General features: G+C 34.9%; 1 protein-coding gene and 1 long non-coding RNA gene across 2 annotated transcripts; both read left to right on the top strand.

Annotated features, from left to right (window-relative positions):
* Positions 1-439: 439 nt before the first annotated feature.
* LOC132271599 (uncharacterized) lies at positions 440-8,335 on the top strand. Its single transcript, XR_009469742.1, has 3 exons — positions 440-5,579; positions 6,138-6,197; positions 8,124-8,335. It is a non-coding gene; the product is annotated as an uncharacterized LOC132271599 (long non-coding RNA).
* A 5,995-nt stretch (positions 8,336-14,330) lies between these two features.
* On the top strand, positions 14,331-15,812 carry LOC132270181 (uncharacterized mitochondrial protein AtMg00810-like). Its single transcript, XM_059771380.1, has 4 exons — positions 14,331-14,540; positions 14,592-14,694; positions 14,881-15,644; positions 15,720-15,812. Exons 1-4 carry the CDS (start codon positions 14,331-14,333, stop codon positions 15,810-15,812), a joined length of 1,170 nt encoding a protein of 389 aa, XP_059627363.1.
* The last annotated feature ends 4,964 nt before the right edge of the window (positions 15,813-20,776 follow it).

Here is a 20,776-nt window from a genome sequence, read left to right as displayed (position 1 = left end):
TAACTTCATCATGACATTGGTTTAATACTATTATTATTATTATAACTATTATTATTATTAATAAACTTTTATAATTATTATTATTATATTATTATTATTATTATATTATTATTATTATTATTATTATAATTTTACAATAGAATACATTATAACATCATAATACTTTATAACACAAATATAATACTTTAATTAACTAATATTGCTTAATTAAACATAATCAACAAATAAAATTAATTATAATAATACATGCACAATTAAATGAATAAATTTACTATTTTAACATACACAATTAATTTACATGCACCATTAAATGAACTTAATATAACAATGCAGTATGCACAATAATAGGTAAAGGAAACCACACATAATTGAATTTAAATAAACTAAACTCTTTAATTAATTACGGGGTATTACAATATTAGCAAGGATAGATTTTATAAGCTGCAATCTTCCTGCATATGATAGGAATCTGGAAGTCCAACATATAATTTTACCTGTAACCCTTTCAACTAAAATTCTGCAGTCATTAGCATTGAGTCTTTTAGAGCTTAAGGGCTTACCAAGATATCTAATAGGAAGGTTTCCCACTTTAAAACCACACAAATTTGTCATGAGCTGTTGGATATCCTCAGGGACATTGGCAGTAAACAGCAGGCTCTTAGATAGGTTAGGGAAGAGTCCAGACAATTCTGAAAAGGTAGTAATAGACTTAGTTATGGTAGAGAGGGATTGAATGTCACCATGACAGTAAAACATGATGTCATCAACAAACATAAGGTGAAAGAATTTAGTTTTCTTGCATTTCCAGTAGTAACTGAAAAGAGGATCATTGGCAATGTTCTGATGCGTAATAGAGGAAGGGTGACAGAGGGTCACCTTGCCTCAGGCCTCTAGTACCCTTGAAGAAACCATGAAGCTCACCATTAATAGATACTGAAAAACCAGGAGATGTAATTAATACAAGCCCTAATCCAATTAACAAAATTTGCTGAAAATTTGAGAATATGGAGAGTGTCCAGCAAGAAAGTCCAATTCACAATGTCATAAGCCTTCTGTAGATCAACTTTCAGAGTACATCTAGGACTGTTGGAACTAGTATGATACCCTTTCATCAATTCCTGAGCCAAGAGAACACTGTCCTCAAGTCTTCTATCCTTGATAAAGGCTGTTTGGCATTTTTCCACAAAACAAGGAAGAACTGGTTTGAGTTTGTTTGCCAAAAGCTTGGAGATGACTTTGTAAATGGTATTACAACAGGCAATGGGTCTAAAGTCTCTCATGCAATTGGGGTTCTGCACTTTAGGAATAAGAGCAAGATAGGTAGCATTTATCTGCTTGAGTAAATGACCAGTTGAAAAGAACTCCTTAACAACCTTAGTGGTGTCTTCACCAACGACAGACCAAGCCTTTTTATAAAAGTAGGCATTATACCCATCAGGCCCTGGAGATTTGTTGTTCTTGATGGAGAAAAAACACTTCATGATCTCTTCATTAGGAGGAATAACATTGAGCTGAGCAATGAAAGTATCAGGAATAGCCTTGTGATACACAGATTTTAGAGCATTCATACCTGAGTGATTGCTTGTTTCTCCACCAAATATAGATTTAAAGTAGTTGAGAGCTTCCTCCTTGATTACTTGAGGTTCATTAGTAGTGGTTTCATCATTTAAATGGAGGCTGAGAATCTTCTTCATGTTGCATCTGTTGTTAAAAGCTTTCATAAAGAAAGTAGTGTTGCCATCCCTTTCCTTTAACCAGTTAATTCTGGATTTTTGTCTAAAGAAAGATTCCTCTGCAGCTGCCACAACATTATAAGCTTGAAGGAGCTCATTTTCTCTATTTCTTAGATGCTCATCAGAGGGACACGAGTCAAGAGTCTTTTGACAATGGTGAAGGGCCTCCCTAGCTTCAATAACTCTAGAAGAAATCCCATTGAACTCTTTAGTATTCAAGACTTTGAGCTGCTGCTTTAAAAGCTTGAGCTTTTTAGTCACTTGGAACATAGTGTGACCATTCACATTAGCTTCCCATACAGCCCTGGTAGTGGATAAGAAGTCCCTGGGATCACCAAGGAAATTAAAGAACCTGAAAGGGATATTTCTTCTAGGATTTGGGTTACCAAACTTAACCACCATTGGGGAGTGATCAGAAATTCCTTGGGGCAAGAACTCACTTTCAGAAAGGAGAAAAGTTGTAAGCCATTTATCATTAGACAAGACTCTATCAAGCTTTTTTGAGATGTTGGCAACTCCTCGGCTTTTATTAGTCCATGTAAAAAGAGTTCCACAGTACCTCAGATCACTAAGCTCAAAGGTGTAAATGCAAGTGTTAAACTCATCAATGGCAGGAGTCTATCTTTGAGAACCTCCAAAGCATTCTGAAGGGTGCCTAATGACATTAAAGTCCCCAAGTAGGATCCAAGGGGTCTGCACACTAGCTGCAGCAAATTGACAGATGTCATTCCACAAACTTCTTCTATAATCTGCACTATTAAATGCATAAATAATAGAGAGATTAAAGTTAGTAAGGTCATTGTCTATGGTGATAGAGCAATGGATAGCTTGGGCACTATCACTAAGCTTCTGGACCTTAATGAATCTTTGGTAAAAAATAATCCATATTCTTCCAAGAGTGGCATGGTTGTAGTTGTGCAATAGCTGCCATGAAGGGGCAATATTCCTTAAAACTGAGCTGACATTGACTTCTTGAACCTTGTTCTCCATAATTCCCACTAGCTGGAGCTTATGTTCATAAATAAGCTTCCTTATTTCTCTTTGTTTTTCAGGGGAATTAAGACCCCTGATATTCCAAGCTGCTGTATTGATCATTGAGTGGATTGGATAATAAGACCTGGAAAGCCCAGAATGGGCATCTCTTGGGTAATGTCACCCTTCTTCTTCTTCTTCCCTGTATCATCCTCAATACATCTTTCATCACTTTTACTTGTTTTACTACCATGACTTGCAGAGGACATGGCAGTATCAGAAGAGGTGTGAGAAGTTTCAGCATTGCCAGTGCTGGAACTAACATCATCACTCTGCATATCACCTATTTGGTCATGGTGGTGGCAACCTTCAGCAATTGTGTGGACAATAGGAATAGGGCAGCCTATTGTGGAAGGTTCAATTTCAATTTGTTGGTCATGGTTATGGCTAGCAGGAGAATTTTCAGTGCGGGAGTAGAGCAACTTGTTATGGAAGGATCAACTTCAGAGCTTAATGAGGCAAATTGGTTTTTTGTTAACAAGGGTGGTTCGTGCCTAACATTATTATTGAGGGGAGGAGCCTGCTCTGAGCAAGTTTCAGTGGTAGTATTGAGATCATTGGGAGCATGATGTTCAGTCAAATACATCTTTCATCACTTTTACCTGTTTTACTACCATGACTTGCAGAGGACATGGTAGTATCAGAAGAGGTGTGAGAAGTTTCAGTATTGATAGTGCTGGAACTAACATCATCACTCTGCATATCACCTATTTAGTCATGGTGGTGGCAACCTTCAGCAATTGTGTGGACAATAGGAATAGGGCAGCCTATTGTGGAAGGTTCAATTTCAGTTTGTTGGTCATGGTTATGGCTAGCAGGAGAATTTTCAGTGCGGGAGTAGAGCAGCCTGTTGTGGAAGGATCAGCTTCAGAGCTTAATGAGGCAAATTGGTTTTTTGTTAACAAGGGTGGTTCGTGCCTAACATTATTATTGAGGGGAGGAGCCTACTCTGAGCAAGTTTTAGTGGTAGTATTGAGATCATTGGGAGCATGATGTTCAGTCAGTGTGGTTGGACCCTCCTTATTGTTCTTCTTGACCACCCTCCATTCAGAGCTAGAGGTGACATTGTTGCCCTCAGGAAGTTTAGGGCCTGTGGTGCCAAGGAGAGGTTTACATTTCGAGGTTGTATGCCCAAAACACTTACATACCTCACAAACTTGAGGCATCCATTGGTATTCTGCATCAATGGTGATGAGTTTACCACTCTCCAACCTTTTTTCAAAATTATCCACAAGAGGTTTGGCAGCATCCACTTCAATACAGACCCTTGCATAACTAATCCTAGTTAAAGGTGCAGTTTGTTCATCTGCAAATAATGGTTTCCCTACTGCACTAGTGATACGACTTAAGGCCCTTTGCAGTCCAATACTCATAAGGAATATTGAAAAACTTAACCTATAAAGGTATGATACTACATGCCTCCTTTTTAAACTCCATACCCTTTTCCCATATATTCTTGAAGTGAAGTGAAGTATTTGGTAATGTATTTTAGCTGTTTGTGCTTTTATTTACATCAGTCTTGTAATCGTGATTAGGATGCCAAGTTCAAGTGTCGAACTCCTCTTTTATACGTTTTTTGGACATCCTGGTACCTTTCTTTTTGAATTCTTTCAGGGACCAATACCAATTATTCATACTTTTTTCTTTAAAAGACCAATAAGTATTATTAAATTTCAATAAAACCATTAATTCCTATTTTTATTTTTTATTTTTGGATATAAGTTTTAAAAAGCTCTCAATCTTCCGTATTTATACCTTCTTAGATTAGAACTAAAATTTTGAAATTATAACTTATGTGCATAAATTGATTTTCTTTTGTAAACTGTTCTCTTTTAGCCATTGAAACATGTTTAATATTTTCTTTATAATTGAATTTTTTATCAATTTATTCCAGGTTTTATGGTTTATTCTTTCTCCTGATCTATCTATTTCTTAGCTGGATTGTTGTAGTTCTTGTTTCTATTTCCTTGTTGTGCCTCTTGATTCGGGATTGTATCTGCTAGTGTTATGCTGCTGCTCGTCAATTTTTATGTGGTTTTGGGCCTCAAGTGGACTTTATATGGGTTGGTGGTTTTTTTCTTCTTTTAGGTGGTGTTATCTACTTTTGTATTTTGTATATTGCAATTTCTGGATGTTCTTTGACTGGTTCGTGAATATGGGTGTTTAGTTGATCAACAAGTCATTAACTAGTTAGAAGACCAATTTAATTTGGAAGTAATATGGTAAGCAACTTGTCAAGGCTAGGCATATCAAACCAGCCCCATTCCAACTATGATTTGTTGATCAACTTATTGGATGCTCCTTTTCTTCTTTGAAGATTATATATATATATATATATATATATAATATTTCTTATTAATTAGGAAGAAAATGAAACATTAGGAAGAAAATGAAACATTCTTGTGGAGAGGATTACTACAGTAAATATACTAATCAGTTTGTGATTAATTTTAGTTTTCTATTTCGAGTTTGGACCACTTCTAGTTCAACTTTATAACAAGTTTTAGTTCTGAGACTAAAATCTCAAATTGGTTTTGGACAAAGCACAACCCAATCCTTAAAATCTCTATGGAGCCTAACAATGGCAAATCAAAATCTGAGCAGTGCTCATTCTGAGTTGTGTTCCTGTCCAGTTTGGGCTATAGTAATGCAGAAGTTCTTGAAGCACGCTGTGTGGCTGCAAAACAAGCATTTCAGGCTCTATCAAGTGGGATTACAGAAGAAATCTGGAGCACACTATATTTTTGTGTTGTAAAGAAAGCATTGTGTGAGAAATGAAGGTTGTTTTGCAACAGATCTAAGAGTGAAGATAAGGTTTGTCTGCATCTTTAGCGTTAAAATACTTCATGATTCATTACAATGACTACATCTGAGACCAGTTGCTCTTAAGCTTCGCATCTGGATGATTAGTAACTGCACTGTATGAATTTATTTGTTAATATGAAGTCGATGTCCACTGGATCTTTCAGCTTATAAATAAAAAAAAAAAGTTTTAGTTTTGAGACTACACCATTTACAATTCAAGTATGAGCCACTTTTAATTACTTTCAGTTGACACCACTTTTGGATTTAGTTCAGCAATTTCTGTGATTTGAATTTTCCAGATCAAAATTGATTATTTTTCTTTCTCCTTAGCATTGTTCGTTGAATCTATAACAATTTCAAGTGGGTTGTGCACTAATTGTTTACACACACAATGAGAACCTTTTGCTCTCTGCATATTATCTTCTTCTTCTTCTTCTTCTTCCTTATTTTTATTTTATTGACTTAATTATGCAATTTCAAACTCAACCTTGGTGATTCTTACTACCTTAGTCTAAAGCTTATTAAATAAGAGTGTTGTTTTAAGTTGCTTAAATTGATGCCTTGCAGATTTTGAAAGATGAAGCTACAAGGGAGCAGTATAATTATGCAATTGTGCATCCAGAGGAGGTAGGTTAGTTTGAGTTTTCACTTGTGGCATTTGTAACATTTTTCAGATGTCACATATGTTCTTGTTTACCTTGTTTATGTTCAGCTTCTTATAGTGAACCAACCATCTATAATTTTTTTTTCGTCTTTCTAAGATAGCTTCAAATTTAATTCACTGAAAGATTCTAAAGAAATTTCTAGGACCACTTACCTAATGTAATTTATGGTTCATATTTATGGCCTAAGACATAACTATGGTAGTTGAAACTATTTAAACTGGACACCTTGATCATTGCTTTTTAGTTATTGGTTACTAGTTAAAGTTTGTTCCAGAATTGGGCTTGACATTCTTTTAGTTGGCAATTATCCACGAGAATACTAAACTATTGAAAAATATGAGTGTAAGATTCAAAAATTTGTAAAAAGTTTTAATTTATAGTCGTATTGAACTGTAGTTAGTTTCAACACAATAAGAGGGATAGAGAGGGTTGACCTGTGGGATCACGGGAGAAATGGAGAGGTGCAGAGATAGAGAGAAAAAGAATGAGACAAGCATGGAAGTAGGTATAGTTGCCATATATGGTTCTTTTTGCTTTATTTTAATTATTTTCTTTTTTCTCAATTTTTTTTTTTTAAACAAACAAGAATATTTAAAAATATTTTTAAAAAATGGTGCGGTGTCTACACAATTAATGAGGTGGTATTTCATGCATTTGAGAGAAAAATAATGAGACAAGTATGGAAGTAGGTATAGTTGCCATTAAAATTTTAGTATATATAATGGACCCATATGATGCCATGTAATTAAAATGTGGGACCTTGATCATTCATTAAGTTTCATACCGTACATTAATCTCACATGTGTTGGTTGTTCAAGTATAGCCTGTTTTGTTTAATCAGTGGTGAGTTGAGATTTATCTATAATATCCTTTTTTTCTTGTCTTAACTTAAAGAATTTTTTTTCTTATCATGCAATGCTTAAGCTAATTGATTGGAACTGATTTGGGTTTTGATCTGCTAAGTAGCTTCTAACTTTGTGGATTATTTTTTCTCTTCACTCATGACACGTGATAGCCATATAAGATCGCCTGTATATTAATTGATTATAAATTAATTGCTTGTATTAAGAAAATATTGAATTGTCATATATCAATGTTCAATTAATTAGACAACAATGCATTTGTTGCATAATTCTGGAAAATTTGCATCCTTTTCTTCTTTGCTCAGCTCTCTCACCACCAATCCTCGAACTCTAGACCACATAAACCAACTTCTATGCCAAAGAGTCCATGATTGAATTAGTAATTTGCATCTGTATCGTTTTGGATTTCTTCGATTGATTTATATTCATGAATTTATTGCCTTAAACTTGAATCCTCTTATGCTGCATCGATTAATGTAGCAAAAGTTTACTAAAAATACCGTCGAATTTACTTCTTCTTCTTTTTTTTTTTTATTTTTTTTTATTTATTTTTTAACACAAGATTTTATTGCCAATATATAGGATAGATATATGATAATTTTCGATAACAGGAAGCTGCAATCTTACTATTCCGTCTTCTTCTATAAGGTTTCTAAATGCTTCATAATAACTCCAACACAGATTATAATAACTCTAATTCCCGCATTATTGAGCTGCATAGCAGTTTATTTTGCACAGAACACGCATTAGCAATAAATTTGGTAGCCAAAATTTCTTATACACATTATAAAGTCTCGTTGTCCAACACTTCATTTGTCTATATGTTATCAAATTGAATACATTATACTAAGTTTTGTGTGTGTGTAAATTGCTTGATATAATAAGAAAAGTCAAGTTACTTAATTCTAAAGGAATATCTTGTTTTCACCCAGATATCAAATTTTCTAAAATACTCTAAAAAATTTATTTCAGTCTTGAAATTCTAATCTCAATTTTTTTTTCTTCTTATTTATTTTATTTTGCAGGTTTCACATTGATTGCAATCTGGCTCCCCTTTTGGATTCAGATGTTAGATTTTTTTTGAAATTTTGATATGTGAATGTGATTAATTGTGTAATATTGGATTTGGATATTAGCATTTTGATATGTGCTTGAATTATCATTTTAGATTTTGGATGATTTGCACATTTTAATATCTAAATTCTTAATGGAATGTGTTTTATATTCTATAATTGATTATCAGATATATTGATTTTGAGTGAGACGCTTGGATCTTAGTTTAGATTGTTTAGTTTATTAATATTTTAATTTAAGTTACAGGTTCTATATTTTATATTTCAAATAGGTGAAAATAAAATTATATTATTGTATTTGTTGCAGGACATGTTATTTTGTCACAAAAAAATAGCTTATAGTGATAATAATTTTGTCGCAACATGGTAAATATATTGTGACAAAAGATTTTGTCACAATAAAACAGCTTATAGTGACAATACTTTTGTCGCAATTTGGCACATTTATTGTGACAAAAGATTTTGTCACAATAAAATAGCTTATAGTGACAATACTTTTGTCACAATTTGGCCCATTTATTGTGATAAAATACTTTGTCACAATAAAATAGCTTATAGTGACAATAGTTTTGTCACAATATAGAATATATATTGTGACAAAAGATTTTTGTCACAATAAAATAGCTTATAAGGACAATATTTTTGTCGCAACATGGTACTTTTATTGCGACCAAACATTTTGTCACAATAAAGCAGCTTATAGTGACAATTTTTGTCACAAAAGAGTACACAAATAGTGACAAAAATTCTTTTCGTCACAAAATAGTGATGAATAGTGACAAATTTTATTAGTCTCGGAGGGTATAAGGTGACAATTTTTGAATATTTTACGACAAATGTTTTGTCGTAATTTTTACTCGTTTTGTGATGAAAAGTAATATATCATACCTCTAGTGACAAATCAAAATTTGTTATGAAAAACATATTGTGACTGGCTTTTAGCGACGAGCCGGCGACAAAATTTTTTTTGCCGCAATAATATTTTTGCGACAAAATATGGACTTTTAGCTATAAACTCTTTTGTTGCCACAGACCAAATTTGTTGTAGTTTGAGTAGGTGTGTATGAGTGTGTTTTTTGTCAAGATAAAAAAATATATTATTTTTTTTTCTTCATGTATTACAACTTCTACCAACCAATAAAACCGAGGTATTAAAAGGAACCATGCATATGGAAGGAACTTATAGAAGGAACTGGAGATTGTGCTCAAGAAAAGAAAGCGTTTGGGTGGCATGGACCTACAAATACCTCATCAAAACCAAATCCATTTGGACTACCAAGGTTACATATACCAGTTCAGGACTATGGAGAAGATTGCTTAAACTGAGAAGCATGGCAAGGGAGCTTGTTAGGCACATAGTGAATGATGGGAGTACCACAAGCTTATGGAATGATTACTGGTTTCCAAATGGTCCCATTGCACTACAGCTTGGCATCACTGATATGAAAATTCTTCAACTGGATCCCCAAATCATAGTTAATAGCCTAATTTTCAATTATCAGTGGTCAATCCCAAACACACTACACCACCTGCCTTTTTTCATTAATCAAGAGTTCACCTCTCAACTTCAAACTATCCCTTTACCATCCAATAACCATGATCAAGTTGAATGGTTTCCATGTGCAACAAATGACTTCTCTCACAGACTCACCATGGAGTATTACACTGCCCCTTTACTGGTCTTCGCTTAGGATAACCTCATTTGGTTCAAACATCATAACCCAAAGTATGGATTTATTGCATGGCTAGCACTCAAAGAGAGACTTGCAACACTCAACACTAAACCAATGCTAAAGAAGCATTACACCAATGCTTGTTACTTATGTCTTTCAGATGAGGTATCAATGGACCACATTTTCTTCAAATGTCAGTATAGTGGTATCATTTAGAATTTCATTCAGCATGCTGCAGGTTTCTACATCAATCTAACCAATTAGACAGACCTAATTTCATGGTGCTCAACAACCTAGAGACAGAACCATTTCATCACTCACAAGTTGTTTTTCTCATGTGTCATTTACTTCATATGGCATGAGAGAAATGAAAGAGCATTCAGGAACAAATCATCTTCAGCCCACCACATCATCCACCACATCAAGGACTGTATAAGAGCAAGGTTTACATCTCTTAAATTAAAGTCTAATGCAGAATTGAAGAAGATTAACTCCCCTGAAGCAGTCCAACAGCTGTTCATTCAAGGATGCTCTTATGCCAATGGACAGTCATGGTTCCTAAGATAGCAGCTGTAACATTACTGATATCCCTCACTTGTTCAATAAAGATTTAGCCTTCAACATACCACACTACTACTAGAATTGATGAAGTGAACTATAGCCTATTGAGATTACCTAATAGAAGCACTTGGTAGCTTGACAATTTGTTGCATAGGTATTTCTCTAATATATGTTGTATTGATTGTATCAGTTTTTGGCTTAGATTGCTTTTACTTTACTACTTTAGGAGACAACCTTTGTTGTCTTTAGCCTGGACTTGTATTGTCCTACTTGGACTCCTATACATTATTCTTTTTACTTATTAAAGCTTACCATTTACCTTAAAAAAAAAAAAAAAAAAAAAAGGAACTTTACTGAAGGAAAAAAAATATTTACAACTTCACCGAACTGTTGCAGCATACATGCAACGTCAATAAATTATATGTATGGTTGGGTGGGGTTGGAATCCGATTGTGGGCAAAAGTGTGTGCAAGTAGGTGTATGAGTGCACATCTACCAACCAATAAAACTGAGGTTTTTTTTTTTTGAATAGTAAGTGTTGGAAATCATATCCATAAGTTGACTCAATGATTGTGGCAGATTTATTGGGTCTCAATATAGGCTAATATTTAGGGATTTTATTTTTATTCTGATTTGATTTTATTTTCTTTCCATATTTGTAATTTTCCTCTTGTATATAATGATAGTCAGGCTCTCAAATTGAGTACGCCAATTTTACCAAGTTACTTTTTGGTATCAGAGCCTCAAACCTACGCCTCCCCCATTTCTCTCTCTTTCATTACCCCTTTTTAATCTCTCTCTCTATCTCGTCACAGCCTCTTCCCTATTACTTTTTTTCTTTTTCTTCACAGACCCTCTCTCTTTTTCAGGCCACTGTTGCAACAATCCTAGGGGGAGTCAATCTCATCTAGGTTCGATCCCTGTAGGGGTATTCCCTTAGTCTTTTTCATGCACTAAGGTTTAAAAGACGTGTTTGTAATTTTTTGGGGCTGCCGGGATATTCGGCAGCATTTTCGAATCAGACCGCCGTGTCTCCGGCTTTTTGGTTTGCTCAAAATCAGGTTTATTCCTCCTTTATTTGAAATTATTGGTAATCTATTGAATTGTTCTATTTAATATTATGGCTGAATCAAGTAATAATAAAGAAACTCTCTTTTCGGCGCAACACAAACCTACTCAACGAGTTACTAGTGTGCTGTTGAATGGTAGTAATTTTGCATCCTGGGCTCGTTCCCTCCACCTCTATGTTGGTGGAAAAGGCAAATCAGGGTGGATTTTGGGTACTGAAAAGATGCCAGATATTAAAGATCCTAAATATGCTCAGTGGGATATGGACAATTGCACCATTTTAGGATGGATGTTTAATTCTATGGAGGAACGCATTTATAATATATTCATATTTTATGACTCTGTTAATGACTTATGGACTGCTTTGAATCAAATGTATGCTCATTTTAGGAATGATGCTCGTATTTTTGAATTATACCAAAATATTGCTAAGGCCTCACAGGAAGGCCTGAATTTGTCTGTAGCTGATTATTTTGGGTATTTGAGATCTCGCTGGCAGGAATTAGCTCAATATGAGCCTTTCAGTGAATTTCCTTCCGAGGCAGCCTCTCTTCTTGTCAAACATCTTGATTGTCAGCATACCTATTAGTTTTTGATGGGATTACGCCCAGAATTTGAACCACTAAAGTCTCAGATCTTGAATGCATCACCAATGCCATCCCTGTTGGAAGCCTTTGCTACTGTTGATGGTGCAGCACGCAGGCACCGTTTAATTCAGCCCTCACTTGTTCCTCTACCAGTGTTTGAGCCTGTTGGGGATAGTATAGCTTTTACAGCCAACTTTGGATCACGAGCTTCTGGAGGTCAGATTATTTGTCACCATTGTGGAGGGGTTGGACATGTTAAGGCTCGTTGCTTCAAACTTCATCCTGAACTGAAGCAAAAATTTTCTAGGAACCGTTTATCTGGAACTAGTTCTTCTCGTACTGCGGTTGTTGCAGAAACTCCTTTTACTACTGGTGGATTTACTGTATTTCCTGGACTGAGCCAACTTTAGTCTCAGATTAGGCAGATCCAGGACCAGCTTGGCTTTCTTGCTTCTTGAGTTAGAGCTCCTTCAGCTGCTCTCACTACCATTATTATTATAGGTACTCCTACTGCATTTCATGTTAAGGCCAAGCAGCCTACTTGGGTTCTGGATTCTGGGGCCAATGATCACATGACTGGTGAGTTATCAGTTCTTTCTTCTAATGTCATACCTGTTACCCAATCTGTGTATCTTACAGATGGCTTTACATCTTACATTCACAGTAAGGGTGATGTTTGTCTATCTCCTGATATTACTCTTTCATCTGTCCATCATGTACCTAAACTTGCCTTTAACCTTTTATTTGTTAGCCAGTTTGCAAAAAACCTCCAATGTGCAGTTATATTCTTACCATATCACTGTTTATTGCAGGACCTTTATTCGAAGAGGATTTTTGGTAGGGGTTATGAGCGTAATGGGCTATACTACTTTGGGGAACCACCAGGAACGAGTTTTCCAGCTTCTGTCTTATCTACTTCTAGTGTTTATGATGTTTCTTTTCGCACCTTTAGTCTGTGGCATGCAAGTTTGGGGCATGTAAACTTTCAGTATCTATGTCTATTGTTTTCTTCGTTAAATAAAGCATGTAAGGACCATAAGTTTCAATGTTTGTGAGCTTTCTAAACATACTAGAACTAGCTATATTTCTTCTATGAGCCGTGCTCCTAGTATGTTTGATCTTATTCATTCTGATGTCTAGGGCCTTCCCCAGTTACTCCTTTCTCTGGATATCGATATTATGTGACATTTATTGATGATTATTCTCATTATACTTAGGTTTATTTATTGAAAAAGAAATCTGATGTGATTCTTTTATTTACCTAGTTTCTTCAAATGATCAAAACCCAGTATAACACTGTTGTCCGTAATATTCGTTCTGATAATGAACGATAATATGTTTCGAATGAGTTTCGGACTGAACTTAGTAAAATGGGGATTTTACATCAACTCACTTGCCCCTACACTCCTGAGCAAAATGGCGTGGCTGAATGCAAAAACTGTCATCTTATGTCTGTGGTTCGATGTCTTCTGAGTGGTATGCATGTGCCTAAATTCTATTGGCACATGGTTGTTCTTACAGCTACTTTTCTAATTAATCGTACTCCCAGTCGAGTTTTGGGTGGTAAGGCCCCACTTCAGATTCTCCAGCCTGATTATACATTATTTCACCTTTTGCCTCGTGTTTTCGGCTGTACTTGTTTTGTTCATAACCGTAATCCTTCTCGTCATAAACTTGATGATAAATCTATTAGGTGTATTTTCTTGGGGTATTCTTCTATGTCAAAGGACTATCGTTGTTATGATCCTATGACCAAACATATGTATCATTCTCTTGATGTGACATTTTGTGAAACTGTTCCTTTTTATACTACTAATTCTATGGTACAGGATTCTCTCTCTTTTAATCTGGAGAAGGAGATTTCTCCTATTGCCAGTCCTGTTCCTCTCTTTGAAAGTCACACTGTCCTAGAATCTCCTTCTCCATCCATGCAGGGTTCCCCTCCACCTTTGCAGGTCTATTCTTGTCACCATCCTACTCAACCTCCCCTGCTAGAATCATCTTCAGAACCAGTTCCAAGTAACTCTCCTTCTCCTATGGCTCCTACCATTCCTGAGCATACCTCCCGTTATCCTACCCGTGATCGTCACCCTCCTAATTGGTATGATTTTTCTAGTAGCACTAACCACCCTATTTCCCAGTATGTCTTCTATGATGGTCTTTCAGGTGCATATAAATCCTTCCTGGGCAAGATTGGAACCGTTTCTATTCCTCGATCCGTGTCAGAGGCCCTTTAGGATCCCAATTGGGTGTCTGTCATGACAACAGAAATGGATGTTTTACAACATAATAATACATGGGAACTTGTTGCTTTAGCTGCTAGGGAGAAAACAGTTGGCTGTAAATTGGTCTTTAATGTGAAGTACTTAGCCAATGGTTCTATTGATTGGTATAAGGCTTGGTTGGTGGCAAAAGCCTTTACTCAGATTTCGGGCAAAGACTTTAGTTCTACCTTTGCTCATGTGGCAAAGTTGACGTCTGTGTGACTGCTTATCTCCTTGTCTGCTGCCTATTCTTGGCCTCTGCATCAGTTCGATGTCAAGAATGCATTTCTTAATGGAGACTTACTTGAGACTATATATATGGATCTACCCTCTGGATTTCAGGCTGAAGGGGAGTATGCTGGGAAAGTTTGTAGGCTGCAGAAGTCTCTTTATAGCCTGAAACAATCTCCTAGAGCTTGGTCTAGTCGTTTTAGACATTTTGTTCTATCTATGGGCTTTGTGCGCGGCCACTCAGACTATACTTGCTTTATTTGACATCGCTCTGATGGTCGTTGCATTATGTTATTAGTATATGTGGATGATATCATTATCACAGGTGATGATGCTTCAGGGATTGCTCAGGCGAAACTTCATCTTCAGAAGTCCTTTGATATGAAGGACTTAGGTCCTCTTCGATATTTTCTTGGAATTGAGGTTGTTAGATCCCGTCGTGGAATTTCTTTATTTCAAAGGAAATATGTTTTGGATCTTCTTCAAGATACTGGCATGCTTGGGTGTCGACCCGCTTCCACTCCTATGGAGCCCAATCTCAAACTCTCTGTTGAGTCAGGGGAATTACTTTCAGATCCATCCGTGTATCAACATTTAGTAGGTCGTCTTATCTATTTGACTAACACAAGGCCCGATTTGACATTTGCTGTTAGTGTGGTTAGTCAATTCATGCATGCCCCTCGCTCAACTCATATGGATGCAGTCTACCATATTTTGAGGTATCTTAAGTCGTGCCCTAGTCTTGGTCTATTCTATGCCTTAGGAAATCAATCTGGACTCTCATGCTTTACTGATGCAGACTATGCTGGATGTAAGACAGATAGACGTCCTACCTCTGACTTCTGTACTTTCTATGGTAATCATCTCATATCATGGAAGAGTAAGAAACAAACTGTTGTCTCTAGATCATGTGCTGAAGCTGAATACCGAGCTACGGCTCAAGGTACTTGTGAGCTCCTTTGGCTTCAATCAATTTTGGGAGAGTTGGGTCTTGTAGAGAAAGGTTCTTCAAGGCTGTTTTGTGACAATAAATCAGTCATTATGCTTGCTTCCGATTCTGTTCTACATGAAAGGTTGAAACATATTGAGGTAGACATTCACTTTATTTGAGAGAAGGTTCGATCAGGTATCATTAATCCTATTTTTGTTCCCTCTTCAGAACAGACTGCAGATGTGTTCACAAAGTCTGTTGGGCCTTTTCTTCTCCAGTCTTCTATAGTCAAGCTGGGCTTGGTCAACATATTTGCTCCAGCTTAAGGGGGAGTGTTGGAAATCATATCCATAAGTTGACTCAATGATTGTGGCAGATTTATTGGGTCTCAATAAAGGCTAATATTTAGGGATTTTATTTTTATTCTAATTTGATTTTATTCTCTTTATTCTGATTTGATTTTATTCTCTTTATTCTGATTTGATTTTCTTCTCTTTCCATATTTGTAATTTTTCTCTTGTATATAACGATAGTCAGGCTCTCAAATTGAGTACGCCAATTTTACCAAGTTACTTTTGTAAGTTTAGTGTGTGTGTATGTATATATATATATATATATATATATATATATATATATATATAAGGAAACTGTAGAGACCCATTGGCCAAAACTTGCCAAAGCAAGATTGAGCAAGTAGCCCAAAAACAACTGCATTACAAAACAGAGGTAATATCAAATCTGAACATTCCAGCTATCATTCAAAAAAAAAAAAAAAAATTCCAGTTAGCTTTGAAGGCCACCATTGAAGACTGTAGCAGTGTCAACCAATGGATGCCAGCGTTGTGTTAATTTGGAGGCATGTGGGTAGAGGTCGAATGAATGAACCTGGGAGCTCCCATTTTACCACAACGTGCCTGGCAGTACAAGAATCCTTCACAGAGAAGCATGATAATTTTTGTCTAATAGCAACAAGAATACAATTAAGTAAAGCATTCACATAGAGAGATGAGTCCTTGAAGTATCTACGATTACGCTCCATCCAAATTTGATAAACTAATGCTGCAAGACAAATTTTACGAACAATGTTTCTAGGGTCCCTCTTGTCATTCCAAATTTGGCTTGCCAAGTAATGAAATCCCTCCATGATGAAGGCAGGGTGTAGAATGCACAACATGTTTGTAGACCACAAATAAATTTTTTTTTTCAAAGTTGTCCCATCCCAGTATAGAAAATATTTCAAGTTTTGAACAAATTTAAGATAAACATTGTAAAAAAATTTAAGTATAGTTAAATATTTATCAATCATAATAATAAGAAGTTGTTAAAAGTTAAAATTATCATAAAAAATGAAGAGAGAGAAAAACAATAGTTAATAGAATTATAGATTTTTATAATTAATTGGGGCAAGCTAGCTTGGGGCTTCGGGTTTTAAATTATTTTTCTAAACCCACCCCTAATCCTATTAAGATGATCCTAAATCTATCTCAATATGGGCGAAACGGAGAAGCGAATGCATTAAATTGACATCCCTAATTCAAATTACAAATACAAAAGTACGTGAAACAAACATTAATTACTTTAACCCTAATTAAAATAAAAGAAACAGAAAGTGAACCCTAATTTCATTTGCATTAACCTTACTGAAATAAGTAGAAACAAAAAGTGAACCCTAATATATACATTAGAAAAAAATCCTCAACACGAACTATAAATATTAAAAGGAACTATACAACAAGGACTTCACCCAATTGATTTCATTAATTAATTGTTTATAATTGAAATCAAATTTATTAAATACAACTTGTATATACAATAAGAACTGATCGATGTATTCCAATCAAACAAATACCAATACGTACAAAAGTCCATCAACATGAATTGTGTTGACGTTACTGAAAATAAAAGAAACAAAAAGAGAACCCCATTAGCATCTCCACTATATGGTCTTTCACCCATGAAAGAATACCAAAGGAAGAACTGATGATTGCAGAATGTCATGACTATCAATATTTGTTGGTATGACATGATAACGGAGAGATAAAGGAGGCTGAGCGGAGAAAGCGTCGTCAGGGATCAAAGTGTGTAGAGTCATGGCAATTGTCATTGACATGGCTGTATAGCCTCTCTTCATACCATAATCGGCAGCAACGGGTAGCGGCATGATTGAAAGAAAACCAACTACAAGAAGAACAATGGTGAATACTACTTTGGAATCCATGAGAATAGTAGAACTCAAAGCGTACTGCAAAGACAAATGGCTGTAAAAAAGAGAGTACTGGAAGATACGAGAAACCCTAACTATATATATATATATATATATATATATATATATTTATTTATTTAGGAAAACCCCTCTACAAGTTAAGAAGATATTTTCTAGAAAGTATCTATATTTAGTTGCGTAAAGATTAGATATATATCATCTTCAGGTGCTACGGCTGTATTATGAATCTATCTACTCTTCTAGTAAGGGGAAGTGTGTGTGTGGGGCCCAAATTCCTATGTTTTGATGGGCCCAAATTAGATATCATATTTGATCGTTTATTATATATATATATATATATATATATATATATATGGCCCAATATATATACCTATATTTCCATAAAACTTCCCAAGTTTTGATTGACTCCCTAACACCATGCATATATACATATATATGGGCTCAAATCAATATATATATATATATATATATATATATATATATATATATATATATGTATATTGATTTAAAATTTTATACATGCATATGGGCTCAAATTCTTATTCGTGTGTATATATATATATATTATGGTCTGATATTGTCTCTCTTTTCTAGATTTTTTTGAAAAATATTCACCAAAATTTTTTGGCATTTTTTCTTTACTCGAAGATCAATTATGAGTACATTTACCAAACTTATAAACATAAATATTTATATGTGTGTGTGTGTGTGTATATATATATATATATATATATGTATATATATGCGCGTATATATATAATGTACATTTTACATGGTTTAATGCAAATCGAACATGCAAGTAGTTTAACAAGTAAGAACAATTCCAAAAGTATTAATGTTCATAGTGAGCCTGGGTTCCATCCACGGATTCTTATGGGTGATTTTAATGTCCTATTACATGTGAATGAAGCTTTTGGTGGTGTTTTGAGATGGACTCAAGGAATGGAGGACTTCATGAACTGCTTACATAAGAATGAATTAGAAGACCTAAGATTTTCAGGCATCTAGTTCACTCGAACAATAATAGCTTTGGCCTATTGGGTGTGCTATAACATATCAAGGAAACTAGATAGGGTATTGGTTAACCAGGATTAATTGGATGCAATGTTCCCTCAAGGTGCTTGGGAATTTTTGCCTCATTGAATTTCTAATCACTCTCCAATGGTAGTCAAATTTGGTATCAATTCTCCTAAAAAGAACATGCCCTTCAAATTCTTTAATTTTTAGGCACTTGATGATAAATTCATTGATATTGTTTATCTAGGTTGGCAAAAGGAAGTTCATGGGATCAAAATGTTTTTTGTGGTTCAAAAGGTGAGTGCTTTAAAACAACATCTAAAGTTGCTTAACAAAAATGATTATGGACAGCTTCCTACAGAGAGGAACTGTCAAAATGCCAATCTAGTCATGATCTAAATCCAACTGATGATCAACTTAGACTCAATAAAAAGGACTTGGCGGGCTACTATAAGTTGTATGAACTTTGCTTAGCTAATTGAGGAGATGTTCTTTAAACAAAAAACACAAATACATTGTCTTAGGACGTGGGGGTTCGGAACACTACATACATCATAAAATCATTCTAATCCATGGCCAATAACAGAGATATTGTTTCAATTGATCGAAGATTCTAATGGGAATGTTATTCAGGATCAAGACCTTAAGAATGAGTTTTTCTGCCACTTCCAGAACCTCTTGGACAAACCTACAGAAATTACACAAGTATGCCTTTTTTTCTTAAACTTCCAAGTTTGTTCATACCCTTTACCTCCACTCACTAACATACCTATAGACTTGGAAATTCATAATTGCATTCTCTCTTTTCATCCTTATAAAAGCCCTAGACATAATGGCTTTAATTCATGTTTTTTCACCCATGCTTGGCATATCAATGGACAAGGTATCCTTGATGCAATCAAGGATATTTTCATATGTGGGAGATTACTTTTTGAAATATATTGTTCTTACTTGCATTAGTGCCTATAGTACGGTACCTAACCCAACAAATGTATATGACTTTCGACCTATTTCTTGTTGTAACTTGATCTATAACTGTATATCTAAACTTATTGCAGCTAAGCTTAGCATTGTTCTTCCCTCAATTATTAATCTCTGATAGAATATTCTTTTTAAGATAGACAAATAACAGATAACATACAGGGTTGTGCTTTTGCTAATGTGCAGTCTTGGTTTCTTGTTTAAGTTTAAATGCTTGCTTGTTTAAGTTTACTAAGTTGGCTTGTTGTAATGGTCTATTGAAGCCTTGTTGTATCTTGTTGTTGCCTTGGACCGTGTCCATTTTCATGGATTGTGTACATATTTTTTATATTTTATACAAGCTTACCCATTCAACTAAAAAAATGAAAAATTATAAAACATAATTCTAGCACATGAACTTCTTAATGGCTATCACAAAGCCAATTAGCCACCAAGTTGTACTCTCAAAAAAGCATTTGATTCACTGCACTGGCAGTTTATACTTGATGCAATACATTTATTTGGTTTTCCAAATATGTTTGTACATTGGATCTAGCCTAATGCATTACTACCCCTTCTTATTCTATATCCCTTAATAGGGAATTGTTTGGGTTTTTTAAGGGCAAAAGGGGCATTAGGCAAGGAGATCCTACTTTTCCCTTGCTCTTTGTACTTGCAATGGAGTTGCTCTCTCTGTCACTCAACAATGCTATCTCTCAAGGCTCAAGTTTTATATGTATCACTGGAGGTGCAACAAACTGTCCATCCCCCATCTTGCTTTTTATTATTGATATCATACTATTTTCATAAATGAATTACGAAGAGATAAATATGATATAATGCTCCGGAGTAGGTACTATTCGAACCGCACAACTCTATTTGATTATCATCCTTTTGTGTGTGTGAGTGAGTTTTTTTTTTTTTTTTTTTTTTTGTTAAAGAAAATGGACAAATATTTGTGGAAATAATGTACAATGTATAGCATGAATTTATGTAGGTATTTTCAGGGATGTCAATTAATAAATTTCAATTTAAAGCACCTTATATTTAAATTGTTTTTGCTTTCTCAGTTTTCATTTTTTAAAAACA

This window comes from Cornus florida, unplaced genomic scaffold (genome assembly GCF_030987335.1).
Source record: "Cornus florida cultivar Cherokee Brave unplaced genomic scaffold, ASM3098733v1 CherokeeBrave_3.0.0_Hap2_Chr08, whole genome shotgun sequence".
In the NCBI taxonomy this organism is placed as follows: Eukaryota; Viridiplantae; Streptophyta; class Magnoliopsida; order Cornales; family Cornaceae; genus Cornus; species Cornus florida.
Note: the sequence above shows the minus strand (reverse complement) of the source record. Positions and strands in the feature narration are given on the sequence as shown.

Excerpts from the sequence above, each read along its gene's own strand:
- LOC132270181 (XM_059771380.1), top strand. The coding sequence starts at position 14,331 with ATGGATGTTTTACAACATAATAATACATGGGAACTTGTTGCTTTAGCT. Across the intron at positions 14,541-14,591 it reads ATGTGGCAAAGTTGACGTCT|TTCGATGTCAAGAATGCATT; the intron begins GTGTGACTGCTT and ends CCTCTGCATCAG. Across the intron at positions 14,695-14,880 it reads GGAGTATGCTGGGAAAGTTT|GTGATGATGCTTCAGGGATT; the intron begins GTAGGCTGCAGA and ends TCATTATCACAG.